This window comes from Aquarana catesbeiana, linkage group LG03 (assembly GCF_042186555.1).
Source record: "Aquarana catesbeiana isolate 2022-GZ linkage group LG03, ASM4218655v1, whole genome shotgun sequence".
NCBI lineage: Eukaryota > Metazoa > Chordata > Amphibia > Anura > Ranidae > Aquarana > Aquarana catesbeiana.
Window position 1 is genome coordinate 221972615 of NC_133326.1, and position 20406 is coordinate 221993020.

General features: G+C 42.5%; 1 protein-coding gene across 1 annotated transcript in view; it reads right to left on the reverse strand.

The window, feature by feature from the left end:
- Nucleotides 1-13512: 13512 nt before the first annotated feature.
- WNT16 (Wnt family member 16) overlaps nt 13513-20406 on the reverse strand; it is a 41134-nt gene continuing 34240 nt past the window's right edge. The window contains exon 4 of the mRNA XM_073619807.1: nt 13513-17071. Within this exon, the coding sequence (XP_073475908.1) occupies nt 16607-17071 (465 nt within the window). The 3' untranslated portion in view covers nt 13513-16606. The remainder of the gene's footprint in view (nt 17072-20406) is intronic.

A 20406-nucleotide genomic window follows, 5' to 3' on the forward strand; every position in this document is an offset into this window, starting at 1 on the left:
TCAGAGATACTGTAACTGCTGTAACAAAAATGGGGTTGTGACCTGTCCACTTGCTTTTATCTGAATGCACCAACATGCCTCCATCCCAATGGATACAGAAAAAATATGGAGGATGAAGACGGGACTTTGTATGAGGCATGTTGGTGAATGTGTCCACGTTACAAGAAATGTTATGGTAAAATGTCTACGGTGGATCCTGTACCGAGTAATGATACCCACAAAATATGTTGCAAGAAGAAGATGGTATAAAGTTTAATAACATAGATCCTAAAACCAAATACATAATAAAAGGAATACGTTTAGGCCACCATAAAGCATGTTAAAATAGGTATAGTTACAGACATAGTTCGAATAATGGTTGTACATTTACAAGAGATAGTACAATAATACAATACATAGTACATGGTACAATGAATACGTGTGTGCATCAATAGATGTTAACTCTACGCGTTTCTTGGCTTGAAACCAATCGTCAGGAGTCTGATGCAGTGTAACTGCGTTGAAACAATAGCAATATGTCAGTATAGCAACTAAAGTATGGGGAAAATGGACAAATAGAGATGCAAATTGTTAATATATTTACAAGTGATGCATAGGTAAATAATGACCCGTACATTATAGTGCAATGTTGGTCTGGGTCCACCAAGTCTCCCCTGGAATTGAGGCAGAGAGCACGCCCCAAAAGACCATCGGCCCCGACCGACAGGGTGGCCAAAGCACCTACAGAGGTCGCCAGGCGGGGACAGATGACAAGGCCCAGGGAATGGGAGGAAAGCTGTGAAAAATTTTTAAATTTTAAAATCAAATGTTAAAAGCAAACAAAATGTTGAAGTAATTTTGAATGACTTTCGTCCAGTCAGCAAACATATAGGGAATTTTTGTATGAATGTTTGTATGAATATTCGGACAGATGTTTTCTCGAAAATCTACTAGTGTATAGCTAGCTTTACACTTTCCTCTTGACAGGCGGGCACTACGTCAATTAAGGACACCATTTTTTAAGTCAACAGAGTTTAATCATTTGTTGGAATACCTCTGTGATAAGGTCATTTTTGTCAGTTTTTCACCTTATTCTGATGCTAATCTTGTGCTTTTCCAGTATGTATAATACATCTTTTGTACATCTAGTGTGTTTAGTGGACATATAGTACACACTTCTTAGTATACATAAAAGCTCAGAATTGTAAGTGTATGACAACTAACATAGTTTTTAAAAATGCTAATTTGGTCCTGAATTGTATGCAAGTCTATACACAAGATTAAAAGTAGGACTTCGGTATATGCTCTGATATAACAGGTCCCTGACTGGCGCTCCCAGTCTTTGCCAGCTCAGAAACTCATCTATCGGAATTGGTGAGCCATAGTCAATCTAGAGTATCACTAAAATATAGATGAAAATAAAGTACAATATTTATTTATATAAAATTATAAAAAAGTGCAGTTCCTCCTTAACCTTAATTTATAGAAAATGCAGAAGTGTCGCTGAGACACTGGTTGGAATAATTTTATATGCAATGGTTGAACTGGCTAGTAAAATCTTCTAATGTAGGGGCAAATTGTGTATTCAGGAAGGTAAATAGAAGCTTGAAGATGGGGCACAGAGGAAAATCTTGCAATACAAGTGTCTGTTACTTACTATGAACTGATTAAAATGATCTAGTGTTTTGAGATGGTATCTGTAGCTACCTTGCTTCATGTGCAGAATGAGCTGAAGATGCACTATATTACCAAAAGTATTGGGACGTCTGCCTTTACATGCACATGAACTTTAATGGCATCCCAGTCTTAGTCCATGGTGTTCAATATTGAGTTGGCCCACTCTTTGCAGCTATAACAGCTTCAACTCTTCTGGGAAGGCTGTCCAAAAGGTTTAGGAGTGTGTCTATGGGAATGTTTGACCATTCTTCCAGAAGTGCATTTGTGAAATCAGGCACTGATGTGGACGAGAAGGCCTGGCTCGCAGTCTCCGCTTGAATTCATCCCAAGGGTATTTCATCGGATTGAGGTCAGGACTCTGTGCAGACCAGTCAAGTTCCTCCACCCCAAACTCGCTCATCCATGTCTTTATGGACCTTGCTTTGTGCACTGGTGCGTAGTCATGTTGGAACAGGAAGAGGCCACCCCCAAACTGTTCCCACAAAGTTGGGAGCATGAAATTGTCCAAAATGTCTTTGTATGCTTATGCCTTAAGAGTTTCCTTCGCTAGAACTAAGGGGCCAAGCCCAACCCCTGAAAAACAACCCCACACAATAATCCCCCCTACATCAAATGATTTGGACTAGTGCACAAAGCAAGGTCCATAAAGACATGAATGAGCGAGTTTGGGGTGGAGGAACTTGGCTGGCCTACACAGAGTCTTGACCTCAACCCAATAGAACACCTTTACCTTTAATTAGAGTGGAAACTGCAAGCAAAGCCTTCATGTCCACATCAGTGCCTGACCTCACAAATGCACTTCTAGAAGAATGGTCAAACATTCCCATAGACACATTCCTAATCCTTGTGAACAGCCTTCCCAGAAGAGTTGAAGCTGTTCTAGCTGCAAAGGGTGGGCCAACTCAATATTGAACCCTACAGACTAAAGCCCCCCTTAAACGGCGTGGGGCCCCCCAAAATTCACACCAGACCCTTATCCGAGCACGCAGCCCGGCCGGTCAGGAAAGGGGGTGGGGACGAGCGAGCGCCCCCCCTTCTGAGCCGTACCAGGCCCCCCACCCCAAAGCACCTTGTCCCCATGTTGATGAGGACAACCCTGGCTGTTGGTTGTCGGGGTCTGCGGGCAAGGGGCTTATCGGAATCTGGGAGCCCCCTTTTAATAAGGTGGCCCCCAGATCGTACCCCTACCCATTCACCTAGGGAAAAAAGTGTCAAGAAAAAAACAGTACACAAGTTTTTAAAGTAATTTATTAGGCAGCTCCGGGGGTCTTCTGACTTTGGGGATCTTCTTCTGACTCCGGGGATCTCTCCGGCGTCTTCTCCTGGTGTCTGGATCTTCTGCCGGCTCCTCTGCTATCTTCTGCCGCTCTTTTGCTAGCGGTGGCCCGGACATATGGATCGTCTTCTTCTCTCTTCCCTCTTCTTGACACGACGCTCTCTCCGGCTGTAATGCTGTCTGTGCGCTCTGCTATGACTTAGGGGGGAGGGGTCACCGCCTATATATGACATCACAGTCCTGGGGCATGCTGGAACTGTGAGGTCATAAGGGGGCGTGGTCATGTCATCCTATGACCACTCCCCCTTATGACCTCACAGTCCCAGCATGCCCCAGACTGTGATGTCATAGGGGGCGGGGTCACCGCTTATATAAGTCATAGCAGAGTGCACAGACAGCATTACAGCCGGAGAGAGCGTTGTGGCAACATCTCTGGAAGAGAAGAGGGAAGAAGACGATCCAGATGTCCGGGCTCCTCTGCTAGCAAAAGAGGAGCGGAGGAGCCCGCCAGAAGGAAGAAGGCACCGGAGAAGAACCAGAGAGCGCGTAGACGACCCCGGAGAGAGGGAGAAGAGGCCTGAGAGACCTCCGAAGTCGGAAGAAGACCCCTGAAGTCGGAAGAAGACCCCTGGAGCTGTCTAATAAATTACTTTTAAAACCTGTGTAGTGTGTTTTTTTTATTGACACTTTTTTCCCTAGGTGAATGGGTAGGGGTACCATGTACCCCATACTCATTCACATTGGGTGGGGGGCCGGGATCTGGGGGCCGATAAGCCCCCCGGCCGCAGACCCCGACAACCAACGGCCAGGGTTGTCGGGAAGAGGCCCTTGTCCTCATCAACATGGTGCCGCAGGGCGCCCCCTCCCCCAAAGCACCCACCTCCCCATGTTGAGGGCATGCAGGCTGGTACAGCTCAGGACGGGGGGTGCTCACTCATCCCCACCCCCTTTCCTGAGTGGCCGGGCTGCGTGCTCGGATAAGGGTCTGGTATGGATCTTGGGGGGGACCCCCACGCCGTTTTTTTGGCGTAGGGGGTTCCCCTTACAATCCATACCAGACCTAAGGGCCTGGTATGCCCCCAGAGGGAAATTCCCTCTCACGCTTGTCGCAATAGGAAAATGTGTTTTTCATATTGCAGCCAGCGCGAGATGTACAGTACCGTCGCCGAGAACGAGCGCGATGGGTTCGCGTTGGAAACATTCTCGCGGCCGCATACTGTAGTTTGTACAAAAGTCCGATGCTTTTGTGTACACACGATCGGACTTTGCTCCATCGAACTTTTGTTGCCGGAAAGTTTGTCTGTTCACACAGCCAACAAAAGTCAGATGGAAACAGAAAAAGTTTGTCCGATAGAGCGTACACACGGTCGGATGTTGCTCCAAAACAGCTACTTTGCATGTTTGTTGTCAAAAAGTCCGATCGGGGCCTTAAGACTGGGATGTCATTAACCACTTCAATACAGAGCACTTATACACCTTCCTGCCCAGACCAATTTTCAGCTTTCAGCACTATCACATTTTGAATGACATTTGTGCGGTCATGCAATGCTGTACTCAAACAAACATTTTATAATTTTTTTCCCACAATTAGAGCTTTCTTTTGATGGTATTGGATCACCACTGGGGTTTATTTTTTTGCGCTACAAATAAAAAAAGTCCGAAAAATTTGGGAGAAAAAAAAGTTTTTCTTTGTTTCTGTTACAAATCTTTGTAAATAAGTAAGTTTTCTCCTTTACTGATGAGGCTGCACTGACAGGCACTGATGAGGCAGTATTGATTGGCACTGATGATGAGGCACTTATATGCAGCACTGATAGGGGGCACTCATAGGCGGCACTGATAGGTGGCATTGATGGGTGGCACTGTTCGGCAGCGCTGATCAGGGGGCACTGGCAGGCATCACTGATGGGCACAGTGCCATCCCTATTGGTCCTCGGTGGGCATCTTCGGGGGGGCTGCCCTGATGATTAGTGCAGACCCCCCTGTCAGGAGAGCAGCTGATCGGCTCTCCTCTACTTACACCTGTCGGTGCAAGTGGAGGAAAAGCTGATATACGGCCCTTCCTGTTTACACTGTGATCAGCTGTGATTGGACACAGCTGATCACATGCTTGCAGCTTATCCTGCTGGACGTCATATGATGTTCAGTCAGGATAACTTAACCACTTTGCGCATGTCATATTGCTATAGAGCGGACGGGAAGTGGTTAAAGTCCATGTGCGTGTAAAGACAGGCATCCCAATACTTTTGGTAATATTGTGTATATGTCCTTTTTTGTACGTGCCGTGTCATATAAATGTTTCAAGACTGAAAATAGCATATTCACACCTGGTTCTCAGAAGACTGAAGTTGATATTTTTTAGTTGTAATGTCTACAACTAAAGTCCCCTGGTGCCAGACTTTTTATTGTTGTTTCAATGTCTACAGTACCTACTGTGACTCAGTTTATAGCATTACACGAAGTGGTAGTTTGAAACATAATCCATTTGTGTGCTGTGTAGTGTACACAACTTACAGTGGGGAAAATAATAATTTAATTCACTGCAGATTTTGTAAGTTTGCCCACTTACAAAGAGATGAAGTCTAATTATTATCATAGGTGTATTTTAAATGATAGACACAGAATATCAACCAAAAATCCAGAAAAAAACACAATACAAATGTTATAATTTGAGTTGTAGTTCAATGAGTAAAATAAGTTATTGATCACCTACCAACCAACAATAATTGTGGCTCCCACAGACTCTCCTCAGTATGTGCTCATGTGGTACACAGATCAGTCCTGTCAATTTAAGAAGGTGGTCCTAATGACAACTCGTTATGTGTATAAAAGACACCTGTCCACAGAATCTTTCTTCCATTTAAACCTCAACATCATGGGCAAGACCAAAGAGTTGCCAAAGGACGTCAGGGACCAGATTGTAAACCTGCACAAGGCTGGAATGGGCTACAAGGCCATCAGCAAGAAGCTTGGTGAGAAGGAAAATGCTGTCTATGACCTTAGGAACACCATCCCTACAGTCACACACGGAGGTGGAAACATTTATGCTTTGGGGCTCTTTCTCTGCTAAAGGTGCAGGCCGACTTTGAGGGGCCAAGAGATGGGGCCATGAATTGTAAAATCTTGGATAAGAACCTTCTTCTCTCAGCCAAAACACTAAAGATGGGTCCTGGATGGGTCTTCCAGCATGACAATGACCCAAAACAGACCACCAAGGCAACAAAGAAGTGGTTCAAGAAGCACATTAAGGTCATGGAGTGGCCTAGCCAGTCTCCAGACCTTTTTCCTACAAAAAAATTTATGGAGGGAGCTAAAACTTATGCCGCATACACACGGTCGGACTTTCTAGAAAGCTAGGTCCGACGTACTTGCCGCCAGACTTCCGGCGGACTACCGCCGGACTTTCTGAACGGCCGGACTTGCCTACACACGGCCGGACTTTCCGGAATCCGGTCTTCCCGACGGACTTCCGCCGGACTTTCAGAATGAACGGACTTTCCCACACACGGACAAGTCCGTTCATTTTGAACGTGACTTGGGTACGACGGGACTAGAAAAGGAATTCAATCTCGCCGCTTTTTTTGGCGAGATTGAAACCTTGCGAGCCCCGTCGCAGGCCCTTAGGTCTGGTATGGAACTTTAAGGGGAACCCCCTACGCCGAAAAACCGGCGTGGGGGTCCCCCCAAAATCCATACCAGACCCCGATCTGAGCACGCAGCCCGGCCGGTCAGGGAAGGGGGTGGGGACAAACGAGCGCCCCCCCCCTCCTGAACCGTACCAGGCCGCATGCCCTCAACATGGGGGGGTGCTTTGGGGGAGGGGGCGCCTTGCGGTGCCCCCCCACCACAAAGCACCTTGTCCCCATGTTGATGAGGACAAGGGCCTCTTCCCGACAACCCTGGCTGTTGGTTGTCGGGGTCTGCGGGCGGGGGGCTTATCGGAATCCGGGAGCCCCCTATAATAAGAGGGCCCCCAGATCCCGGCCCCCCCACCCTATGTGAATGAGTATGGGGTGTGGTCGACCACGCCCCCTAAAACGTCACAGTCCCAGCATGCCCAGGGACTGTGACATCATATGGGGGCGGGGTCTCCGCCTATATAAGTCACAACGCAGCCCTCAGAGACCAGTCCAGCCGGAGAGAGCGTCGTGTCAACATCTGGGGGAAGAGAAGAGAAGCCAAAAAGCCAAGAAGCCAAGAAGTCCGGACCTCCGCTGGCAATAGAGCTACCTGAAGACAGCGGAGGGGCCGGCCGAAGACCTGGGACACCGGGAGAAGAGGCCGGAGAGCGGAGAAGAACCAACCGGACGCCGGGAGAAGATGAACCAGAGGGACCCCCGAAGACGGAAGAAGACCCCCCCCCGGAGCTGTTTAATAAATTATTTTAAAAACCTGTGTTGTGTTTTATTATTGACACTTTTTACCTAGGTGAATGGGTAGGGGTACCATGTACCCCATACTCATTCACATAGGGTGGGGGGGCCGGGATCTGGGGGCCCTCTTATTATAGGGGGCTCCCGGATTCCGATAAGCCCCCCGCCCGCAGACCCCGACAACCAACGGCCAGGGTTGTCGGGAAGAGGCCCTTGTCCTCATCAACATGGGGACAAGGTGCTTTGTGGTGGGGGGGCACCGCAAGGCGCCCCCTCCCCCAAAGCACCCCCCCATGTTGAGGGCATGCGGCCTGGTACGGTTCAGGAGGGGGGGGCGCTCGTTCGTCCCCACCCCCTTTCCTGACTGGCCGGGCTGCGTGCTCGGATCGGGGTCTGGTATGGATTTTGGGGGGACCCCCACGCCGGTTTTTCGGCGTAGGGGGTTCTCCTTAAAGTTCCATACCAGACCTAAGGGCCTGGGATGCCCCCCGCGCTCGCCGCAATGGGAAAATTAGTTTTTCCTATTGCAGCGAGCGCGAGATGCAGTAACCTGCTCCTCCGTCGTATCTGGTCCTTCGGACTAGCATACAGACGAACGGGCTTTCCGTCAGGAACTGAGTCCGGCGGAGGTACGACGTAAAGATTTGAAGCAGGCTTCAAATCTAAAGTACGTCGGATTTCCGCCCGAAACGGTCCGTCGGAAGTCCGATAGAGACCACACACGGTCGGATCGTCCGCCGGACTTGGTCCGACGGCGTCCGTCGGACTTTTGCAGGTGAAAAGTCCGACCGTGTGTACGCGGCATTAGAGTTGTCAAGCGACAGACAAAAAACCTTAAGGATTTAGAGAAGACCTGTAAAGAAGAGTGGACCAAAATCCCTCCTGAGATTGTGCAAACCTGGTAAGAAACGTCTTACCTCTGTGCTTGCCAACAAGGGTTTTTCCACCACGTGCTAAGTTGAGTGTAAATTTTGCTTGGAGATCAAATACTTATTTTACTCACTGAACTGCAACTCAATTTATAACATTTTTATTGTGTTTTTTTCTGGATTTTTGGTTGATATTCTGTCTCTATCATTTAAAATACATCTATGATAAAAAGTATAGACCCTTCATTTCTTTGTAAGTAGGCAAACTTGCAAAATCTGTAGAGGATCAAATAATTATTTTTCCCACTGTACACATAAAATTGTGTAGTTGTCAGTTTAAATACAAATATTTTCCTGCCAAAAGATGTGTACTTCTAGCCAGTTAATCTTGTAATTTCTGGGCATCATTGCCAATCAGTTGGCCTCTGTGTCAGAGATACTAGTCAAGTCAATCGGTGTATATCTATCTATATTGGTATGTCTGTCTGTTAATGCTTAGTGCAACCCCATCTGTCTTTTTTGTCTGTCATCCTGTCCAAATAAATTCATACCTGTCCATCAGTGTCATATAGACTGTCATTGTCAATCATGTTTAAGTGTCTGTCTATCCCTTTCCGTGTTGGTGCCAGGTAAAATGCCTATTAACCAAATGCATTTTCTGTAGTTTGCTTGATTTCAAGTGCATTCCACCTTGCATTTAAAATTCCTTTGAGATGCTTGATCTTGACCTCTTTGTGACCTGCATTCAACCTGCTTTTAAGCTGCATCAGCCTGCTTCTGCATTCCCATTGACTTTAGTATAGACAGAGAAGCTGTTCTGACGTGAACAAAAATCTCTCAACACTTAATCAAACTGCTCATCTTTGTCTGTCTATCAGCATCTGTTGATCTTTCAATGCCTTTCGCACTTTCTAGCTCCACTTATCTGCATGGAAGATGTTGAAAATGTGAAAAAGAGATGAAAAAAGAAGAAAACATAGAGCAGTTTGGAAAGTAAAGTAATGGCTATATTTATAAGCAAGAGGGTGTTTTTTTTTTTTGTTTTGTTTTTTTTTGGCTTGCCCCTGGATCCAGCACAAAGTAAGTTCAGACATAAGTGAACCCCAAGATATTGATGAGCTAATCAGTTGGTGGACCTTTATATCTGGTGCTCCCTGGGGAATCTCTGGAGTTACTGAAACATTTTGGAGTTTGCAAAGTTTCAGTTTGTGTATAATGTTTAACTAATAAAATTACTGTATTATTTATTGTGATGGTGTCTGCTGAATGTGTTGTACATTGTAAATTACAGTAATCAATAACCAAGCAACGATACTATACAAAGACAGAGAAAGTAGGGACTTTAAAGGTGCTAATTATCACATAATTGTTTAAAATTTAACAATTCATTTTATTATTTCAATTAATAAATGTTTTCTTAAAAACATCAGTCATAAATGAGTTCATTTTATAATATAATATATATATATAATATAACCGATTCGATTTACACACTCCATGCTACAGCAGATGCAACAATCTTGACGTGTTTTGCCAAGTTTACGGCTTCTTCAGGAGTTTATGTAGCAATCTGGACTGTGTAGCAAACTATCTATAAAGAAATGTATACATAGTAAGAATTATCACATAACAGTATACCACACAGCATTTGATTTCTTGCATTCCGTATTTATTGGTGTATAACACGCTCCGGCGTATAACACACACCCCAATTTAAGAGGGAAGTTTCAGAAAAAAAAACTTTTTTTTTTTTTTTAAATAAACCACTTTGAAACAAAATAATGGTCAGTGAGAATCAATGCAGCCTGATTAGTGCCCATCTGCATTGTTAAGCTGTCATCTGTTTACTCGGCTCTCAGTCGGCAGTCACATACACAGTCCCGCCTCCACCATTGGCATTGGACCAGCTCCTGTGATAGACAGAACACTGGTCCAATGCCGGTGGCGGAGGCAGGACTGTGTGTGTGACGTGAGAGCCGAGTGGAGAGGAGATGACGGCTCGGTGATTTTCGGCGGCACTCGTCCCCCTCCTTCCCCTCCGAGGTACGCTGTCGGCGTATAACATGCCCCCATGATTTTCCCCCTATTTTCAGGGGAAAAAAGTGCATGTTATACGCTGATAAATACGGTAATTGTATTGCACAAATATCATAATGTTGGCTACTGCCTTAAATATGACACAAATACCTACCTGTTGGATCAAAATGAGTGAAGAGTATCGTCTGTATTTATGTCAAGCTTTGGAGCCAAAATTTATGGGATGTGGTGCTTGATGTAATTCTTCTCCTATCCAAGACCAGTGCCTTACAAACCAAGCTGCGATAAGTTGACATGAGCCATACTGCTCATTTAAGAAAACCGAATCGTTAGAATATCACCCTGCTTGAGCACAATCTGGGGAATTGGCAAAACACTGTGGGTGGCATGTGTCACATTACCAAAGCAGATAGACCTGCTTCAGGTAACCATGAAATATTGCTTATAAATATTTTCTATTTACAGGCAATACATGGAGCATTTTAAAGGATGTGTGCACTTTAAGATAATTGTGGACTTACACTTTTTGCCCCTTGCACCTCACCTAAAGTAACCCATCCTTCCCCTCCCACAGATGCATATTTGCCTTGCTCTAACAGCCAAAGCCTAGGCCCTAGGGTATTTTTTAATCCTAACCATACCTCTAGACATCTATTGGACTATCTCCCTTTGTCTCTGGCCTTGGGAGACAGCCTCATAAAATGTGCACTAATGCATCCAGGACAGTGATGACTTCTGGAGCTGGATGTAAACAAACACCAAAGGCTGTTGGATTAAAGTAAGTGTGCATCTCTGGGGGGAAAAGGGTGGATTAGGTTAGGTCATGGAAAGGGGCAAAAAGGACAAGTGCACTCCATTAAAATGCCCTTATGCTTTAAACGTGTAGCAGGCTTAATTTGGTTGCTCTGATTTTTACAGTGTTCAATAGCTGAAGCTCAAGCTTGCACAATACACTTTGAGTCAGTAGTAAAAAAGATAGAAAAAAAAAACATATTTCAAAACTAGTGTGTAGGGTGCACCCTTATTTAATATTTGCTAAAGACTTTAAACCAATTTTTGCCAAATTTGAATAAACAGTTTATTAAAAAAAAAATATTAAACTATTACAGTTTCCCTTTCAGCACTGATTCCTTTACCTAATTCCCAGCCACTCTGTTTTATATGTTGTTTCGCTCCATAATCTATGTCCATTCCTGTCTAGACATAGTAATTTTCTGAGGTTTGTACGGTTATGCTGCATAACTGCGTACAGATTTGTATCGTTCATTCTATTTAATACAGGACGAGAGGAAAGGTGGAGAGGAGGGAACTTTATTAAGATAAGCTTTAATATCTCTTATATCTAATGCATGTTGGCTGTACTGCTTTAGGACTAAGTTACGAACAAACTGGCCCCCACACCCCCTCTCCCGATCCTCTATTGTGACAGCTAGCTGTCACAATAAAAAAAAAAAAAATAAATCACTCATTCACAGTCCTCTGTGAATTGAAAACTACAAGTCCTAGCCTTTGCGGCTTGTAGTGCTCAATGAACTACCACGGCGCTGTGGTAGTTCATTGAGTCTTCCTGCAAGATTATATCTGCTTGCCCATGTGTATGGGCACACAGATACACTGACAGGGCTGCAAGAGATCTGCATGGCACCAGCGATCTGATCGCTGGTACAATGCTAAAGGCTCCAGAAACAAAATAATAATTACCGTATATACTCGACTATAAGCCGAGGCACCCAATTTTACCACAAAAAAAAAAAAAACTTTTGCCTTAAGTTATAATTTAAGCAAGCTTTTGAGTGGGTTGGCAAGCTCATTTTTACAATGATTTACAACCATTTAGGATATGTAGGTAATAGGGATGACCAAAGGTTCAACTAAAACCCAAGCTATTTGCAGGTCACAGAATGGGAAACTAAATGGCCAGTTTACCCACTCAAACCTGCAGCGGCTACTTCCGGAAGTCATTCAATTAATGGTGGTATTGCAACCATTACTAAATAACAATTTCTGTCTGCCTGCTGGCTTGTTTTAAATTGTAAACCAGCCAACAGCCATCCCGAGTGATGTAATTTACCAAATATGGTCTACTAGGCAATGTGGTTAATGTTAGATTTACATTGTGGGACTTTTTTTTCTTGAGAAAATACCTTTTCAAAAGTGTTTGTTTTTTGTTTTTTGTTTATTTAGTTCCTTTTTTTTTTTTTTGTGAAAGAGTAGCATGGGTACTATGTGCCCAATACTCTTTTTATGTAGAGAGGAGGACCAAATCACCGATAGCCTCCTTATTTAATGATTCTCCCTTCTCTGTATACTCCCACATCCACTGGGCCAGGGATGAGGGGATGAGATCCTTCTTCCTATCAACTTGAGCACAAGGAGTTTTGCCAGGCAATGTTCCTGTGGCAAGGTGCCCTCCCCATGTTAAGGGCATGTAGCCTGGTATGGTTGAGGGAGAAGGTGCACACTTGCTGCCCTTCCCCTTCCTAGCTAGTCAGGTTATATGCCTGGATAAGGGTCTGGTATAAATATGGGGCATGCAATTCCCATGCAGTATTTTTTTTTCTCTGTGGTCTCCCTCAAAATTGTGTCTGCCAATCATGTCACTTGTTGATGTAGATCTTTGTCAATCCTGATAAGCGACCTACCAGCACAAACACAACGATCTATGCCATGACAGTCCTTTCCCACCAGACTCCTGCCTCAAATGACAGTTCCCAGGTGTGGCTTGTGGTGGAATAAGGCTTCCCTGTGTAAAGTAATTGTGTATTTTAATTACTGCCCTCTAAACCTTGCTCCAGACAAAGGATATTTATAAAAGAATTGAGGCACAGTAAATTTGACATTGCCGTCTGCCTAACCCCCAGGATTCTGACCCTGTCCTTTCCTCATCTGGAGTTCAACTTTATTTGCAGAAATGTTCATGACTGCCGCAAAAAAAACCCATCAGTTTTCACTGTTTTTCTGGACCTACTAGGAAACAAACCATAGCACCTTGTACATTTTTACAAACCATGATCAGTAGGCATAAGTGACATAACTTTTTCACAAACTCTTTAATATTTGGAAAAGTTAAAAAATACACACAATTTTCTATGAAATGATAGCAAACTAAAATGCACTTTATAACATAAAATATTTGTAGATTTGTTAAACAGTTTGAGTGCTATTTGGGCTGAAACGAAAACTGTAGCGCTTTACAAACTCATACTTTCAGAATACAAATAAGTACCATACAAGCTTTTTGGATTCACATCCAGTGCGAAAACTGCATAACTTAAGTATTTACAAAATGTACATATAAAACTAGTAGAAAAGGCATTTTAATACAAATATTCACAATTTTCATAAGAGCTTTTACAGACTGTACAAATATTCATATGAAAATATAAAATTTAATGTATAAATACAAAATGGCTTTCATTATGGTTTTATGTATTTTCAGATTGTAATTGCTTTCAATATTTTGTAAATTTGGGTAGAGGATTTGAAAAACCAACCATAAAGAGACTCTGGGGGTTATTTACGAAAGGTAAATCCACTTTGCACTACAAGTGCAAAGTGCACTTGAAATTGCACTGAAAGTGCACTTGGAAGTGCAGTCGCTGTAAATCTGAGGGGTAGATCTGAAATGAGGGGAAGCTCTGCTGATTTTATTATCCAATCATGTACAAGCTAAAATGCTGTTTTTTTATTTTCCTTGCATGTCCCCCTCAGATCTACAGTGACTGCACTTCCAAGAGCACTTTCAGTGCAATTTCAAGTGCACTTTGCACTTGTAGTTTGCACTTTGCAAAGTGGATTTGCCTTTCATAAATAATCCCCTCTGTCATCAAAGTCTTAATTAAAGCTTGCTCTTTGGAAGGAAGTGAATACTCCTCTGTTGACCACACTATGGGACATCACTTCATTGTTGAGAAATCGCCTGCTGAAGTTTCTTCATAAACTGCACAAAATTCCTCCCCACCCACCTGCATTACCGCTGTGTCCTGTAGGAGTCAGTAGGAGGAACCAGTCATTTCTTATCAATGTATTCTATGCGGACTGTGCAACTGACAGGAGAGGTGAGTATTCACTTTCTTCTTTACAGGGACAGCTTTGGCTAGGGCAACCATTACTTTAAGCATTAAAGAAAGCTCCAATGCATTTTAGTGAGGTTATCTTCAATATAGTAGGTCTTACTCTGTAAGTGTCTCTGCATACTGCAATAGTGATCATACTCTATATGCTCTATATGTAGCCATACTGTTGTACTTGGCCATATCAAACTTTGACAAAAACCTGCAGATACTGACATACAGTAGCACTAAGCTGTACTTCTTGATTGACATGAAGGGCAGTACATTGATTATACAATAAATGTATTACACAGATATAGTCACCATACTGTATTCTATCATTTCATAGCCTGCGTAGTGTTTTTTCCTTGTGTATGCAGTAGTTATGAAATAATAGATTTAATACATAACTATTCAGTTTATAATTAAATCTGTTTGTACCATATGTATTAAACAACTGAGGGTACATCTATTCTGCTATGATTTCCTTATTGTAAGAGCTAGTTTTTGCAGAGACAAAAGAAGCTATTGAGATACATATTTAAATGAACCTTTGAACATGGCCAAAATGAAATTGTGGAATCTGAAGATTCATACATGCACACAATTTAGGGATGGCCCAGTGTTGAAAACCTGTGGTACAAATTTAGTGGTAAGGTGACTTTAAATTACATCTATTGCTGCACTGCATGGAAGGTGTTAGGGAGTGTACTGTCAAAGCTCACCGCATACAACCTCACGATCTGGTTACCTAATGCAGCCTTTTTCAACTAGGGTGCCTTTTGGCTTCTTCAGGGGTGCCTTGGCAAAATGCCTAAAAATTGCCCAAAATTAGCAACAAACCAACAAGTATATCAAGCCTGTCTTTTTGTTACACAAACCACAGGTTTTTATTGTGCATCATTACAATTTTGGGCACTGAGATCCAGCCGCGGGCATCCTAATAACTGATGTAATTGGTTGATAAGGAGGACGTCAGGTACCTGCATCCTTGTTTGCCCATCTCCATCAGCACTAGGGTCACTTTAGCTGAATGAGGGAGAAGAGAAATGCAGGAATACTAGTCAGTACCAGTGTACAAAGGTATATTTGTTTTGTAAAAATAAATCACCTCTAATGTTGGATGTCCTACATGTTTGGATTTTGCTCCGTTATGTAAATCTATTTGTTTAGTTCTTTACATTTTAGAATGGGGTGCCTTGAGATTGTGTGGAAATTTAAAGGGTGCCTTCACTGGAAAAAGGTTGAGAAAAACTGACCTAATCAATCCGATATTCTGCTATTCAGTTATTTGGTCATGGACTGCTGCTCTAAACAGCATAGGTGGAGTTTTCTACAGGTTTGATGGCACTTTAAGACAAATAACCCTGAGCGAATACTGTATTTGGACCATTCCAGCATTCCACTGGAAAATTGTCCTATGATGTTAGCAATGGATCTGAAGAGTTGAAACCTGCGTTATTGGATATTGAACATATTGGTTGTACCAGCATCAGTGGTGAGAAAACTATACCTGTGGCTGATTTTAACACATTTTCATTATGGCCCCACAAATTTGCACAGCTGCTTTGCTGTGTACTTAATGTACTCATACTGTATATGGCTTTGTTGTATGCTGAATCAGGTTCTAGACTTTTTGTTTAGACACCCAAGCTATGTTTGTGGTAGAGACCCCAATCAAGGCCAAAAAATAGTTACTGCAATCACAAATGGGCAAAATAGTCAATTAAGTTGTAGAACGAAACCTCTGCTAATGGACATGCTTAGTTTTTTATTTATTCTGTTGATCCTTGCACAAACCGGCTATGGTTTACAGTGTCTTGGTTGGCAAGATTTAACCAATCATTGTCTATGGGCACACTTAGCCCCATATAGAGCTATACCTGGAAACTGGTATGTATTACAACCTTGCAGGAAACCAGTATTTATTTTCTACCCATCAAAATATAAATTGGCTAATGTTGCTCATCTGCAAAAATGTCATATCAGAGATTTGAAGGGATGCTTTCTCCTAACATGCATATATCCAATTCCAGGGATATTTAAAAGCCTATGCACATGCAGTGCACAACTTACACCTGAGCTAAGAACAAAGAAAATTGCAGTAGATTATCTATTGCTATAGTTTGTGCTCCATTAAATTAGACTATTTTCCACTGAACCAAAAGTGCTCAAACTATAGGCCCAATTCTTAGCTATAATGATTATTTTCAGCAGTGACCAACAAAAGGCAAAATCACATGTCTGAACTATCAGTCTTTATAGCACATGAGTTTTATCACTGTATAGCAGTGTGTCTTAAGGCGTCCGGCTTTCTCTGAGTTTGTGTTTGTCTCACAATCCTTATTTGCAGGTATGGACATCTGTCATACTCTCACATCGCCTACAGCGCACATAGCAGCACCACACAAATTTACACTCACATCTTTCTACATGTCTAACTACATGTGTGTTATATCCTCGCCCACAGCAGAGTAAATTACAGCCATCCGCTCCCTCAGAAGTACGATTACATTCCCTCCCATGAGTTCCTGAAATGCCCAATTTCTGGTCTTCCACGCAGTAGTTTGGGGAACGATTGGTATATACAAGATCCTCTTTTCTGATGGGAATCTTTCGATAGTTCTTCTCTTTCCTTCGAACCTTTCGTTTCAGTCTGTCAGATATCTGGATACTGTTCTCATATTTATCCTTCAGGTAATTGCCAATTTTTTCAAATGAAGACATGGATTTCCAGCATGTTTTTACAGCACAGGACCCAGAGACTCCATGACAGCGACAATCCACTTGCATAAGCTTAGCCACTGCCTAGGAAAGAGATATATGTCTACAATAAGCAGAGCATATAAAGGAATATCATAATATTACAGTAAGATTCTTATGCAACTAAGTGGCAAATGTGGTTTAATGTTGATAAATATAAAGTTATGCACTTGGGGGCTAAAAACGCGCATGCATCACACATACTAGGTGGGACAGCTGGGGAGTCAATGGTGGAGAAGGATCTGGGGGTTCTGGTAGATCATAAGCTTAATAATAGCATGCAATGCCAAGCTACGGTTTCCAAAGCGAGCAAAATTATTCCTTGCATTAAGGGAGGCATGGACTGCGGAGAGAGAGAGATCTCATTTTGCCCCTGTACAAATCATTAGTAAGACCTCATCTGGAATATGCAGTTGAGTTTTGGGCACCAGTACATAAAAAGAATATTGGGGAACTGGAGAAAGAGCAGAGAAGGGCAACCAAACTGATAAGAGGCATGGAGGAGCTCAGCTATGAGGAAAGATTACAGGAACTGAATTTATTCTCTTTGGAGAAGAGGAGGTTAAGGGGGGATATGATCAAAATGTACAAATGCTGTACATAAGTGGTCCAAATAGTTAGTTTGGTGGTGAGTTATTCACTTTAAGGTCATCGCAGAGGACAAGGGGCACTCTTTACATCTGGAGAAAAATAAATTTTATCTCCAAATACAGAAAGGCTTCTTCACAGTAAGAGCTTTAAAAATGTGAAATAGACTCCCTCAAGAACTGCTTCTGGCCAGCTCAGTAGATTGTTTTAAGAAAGGCTTGGATTCTTTCCTAAATGTACATAAGTGGGTACTAACATTTATAGGTAAATATCCAATTGCCTCTTGGGGGATCAGGAAGGAATATTTGCCCCTGCTGGAGCAAATTGGATCATGCTTTGCTGAGTTTTATTTTCCTTTTATTGGTTGAACTAGATGGACTAGATTGTGTCTTTTTTCAGCCAGAATAACTATGTAAGTGTACAATGCACATTCTATAGGATTTTTATTTTTTTTTATATTGCATATCTGCACTCCTAGATCGCAGTTGGGGAGATTTACTAAAACTGGAGTGTGCAGCTCTGCATAGAAACCATTCAGCTTCCTGTCAAAGCTTAACTGAACAAGCTGAAGTTAGAAGATGATTGGCTACAATGCACAGCTGAACCAGATTCGCAGTGCTCCAGTTTTAGTAAATTTCCTCCGTTGTGTTGTTTATAAACAGATTGTCAGACGTTATGTTCCACCCTAAAATATAGTCACCTCCCACTATAAGTGCGCCATTTCTCCTGGTTTATGGATGATGCATACATGAATTGTATCAGGTAGAGCATTACCTCGGCTTATATTAAGAAATGATGTGTCATTTTGTGTGTCAATGTATGTACTTCAGACCCATGGAGTTACCAAAGGAAAATAGGCTGCTCACTTTGCAAGGGAATTTTCCCTTAGCTTAGTGAATGTGGTGAGAATTCACTTTGCAAAGAAAAACTAGTCATGTGTAATTGAAAAAAAGAAAAACATCCCCTTAAAGTTAAAAAATAAAGAAATAAACATGCTAGAATTCACTTTCTACAATATATTAATGCCAGTCTGTGGCTTCAAGGCAGGCCATAGATGATATGATTTTCTTTCCTGCAACCACAGGTATACATCTTTCTCTATTTCCAAATAAAATTGCTAGGTTCCCGCATTAACACAGTCAGTGTTGATGGGGGAATCCCTCCCATGGAGTTATTGTGTTCTCCTGCTGGGGAGGGGGGTCTGCATGGGGAGACATCCCTGCCGGGAGACCATAGTGACTATTGGTAACGGCTATAGCCACTGGCAATAATCGCAATAAAAATCCGACATGCAGTCTGTACCCAAGTCGATAGATGGATTGACTTTGGTTCAATCAGCCTGCCCATAGATGATTTGAATCTCGACTGGTTCAGCAGGGACGAACCATCTACGGCCGGCTTAACCCTAATATTACAGTTATTTATAATAGTATTACAATACACGGGATCAAGAATAACCTTTTGAAGTAGTCACTAAAGTCCTTCCTATCATCCACATAGTTTTCAATATGACATATATAATCAAATTTATCAAAGTTAGCAGGTCTCGAAGAAAGACACATCTGTTGATTTCAAGTGTACTGTAAACTGTTTCTTCCAATGTTCTGGCTGGGGTTTATATAACACAGGCTGAGCTGATGGTGTGCACCTGGAGAACACACACAGTGTAATGTACACACATCCCAACACAATAGATGCAATCATTCCTCTCCATGATATAAAACATTTTTCACAGATTTTGCCTGCATCACTGTAAAACTTTGTAGCTGGCACAATATAACCTTGGAGCTGTTCACTGCATGCCCCAACTGACATATAACACAATGCAGTCATATTTAGAATTAAACATCAGCTCTTGAGCCACTACAGCCCTCACCAGTCCGCCAGTGCCAACTCTACTTGTCAGGGTTAATAAACATCGCAAAAGCTTGCTTGTATATTTTCCCGTCAGAGGGTTTGGACCTTGTTGTAACAACTAGTTGCTTTTAAGTATATCTCTAAGCCAAACCTTCTTCTTTAGTTTTGTATAAAGTTGGAAAGAGTTGGAACAGCCTTTCTAAACCTTTTCAACACAGGGGAATCCTTGAAATAACTTTCTTAGTATCAGGGAACCCCGTCTAAAAATTACTTTATCTTCAGCTTAAGGTACATTAGTGTGATGGTCAGTGGGAAGAAGGCGCTTACATTTGTGGTAATTGGGAAGCATTACCTCCTTACAGATAGCTAGACAGATCAATGGTGTCAGAGGGAATTTATCTGAGATGCAGAAATTACTCATAGCTCAAGAAAGTCCTAGCAACCTCCGGAGGAGCCCTAGTTGAGAAACCCTGAGATAGACCTTCTGTCAAATTCCTATTGTTGTGGGTGTCCCAGATGGGGAAATTCACCCTTATTTGTACTGGTGACCATTGTTACTGAGAAAACAGTCAGAGAAAATCCATGATTTTATTGTTGTCCCCAGAACAAGAGGTAATAGGAAATCTTTCAATGGGGACACCTGTTTCAGGAACAACTTTGGGAGATTTCCTCTAACTTTGTGTTGCAAATATGGGACAGAATGTGGAAGGCAACTGCCCCAATGGAACCAGACAGTAAAAAATCTGGCTGGATTTTACTTCTTTCCTATTTTATCCAAAAGGTAAAAAATGTTGTGGCTATACATACTTTGATAATATTATCTTTATGAAAAGTCATTTTTTTATTGTAAACCTTTTCTAATATACATATGTGGACTTTTATTGTGCACCTCTGTCTGAAGTGCTACTTGCCTGGCTTGTATACTCATCCTATGG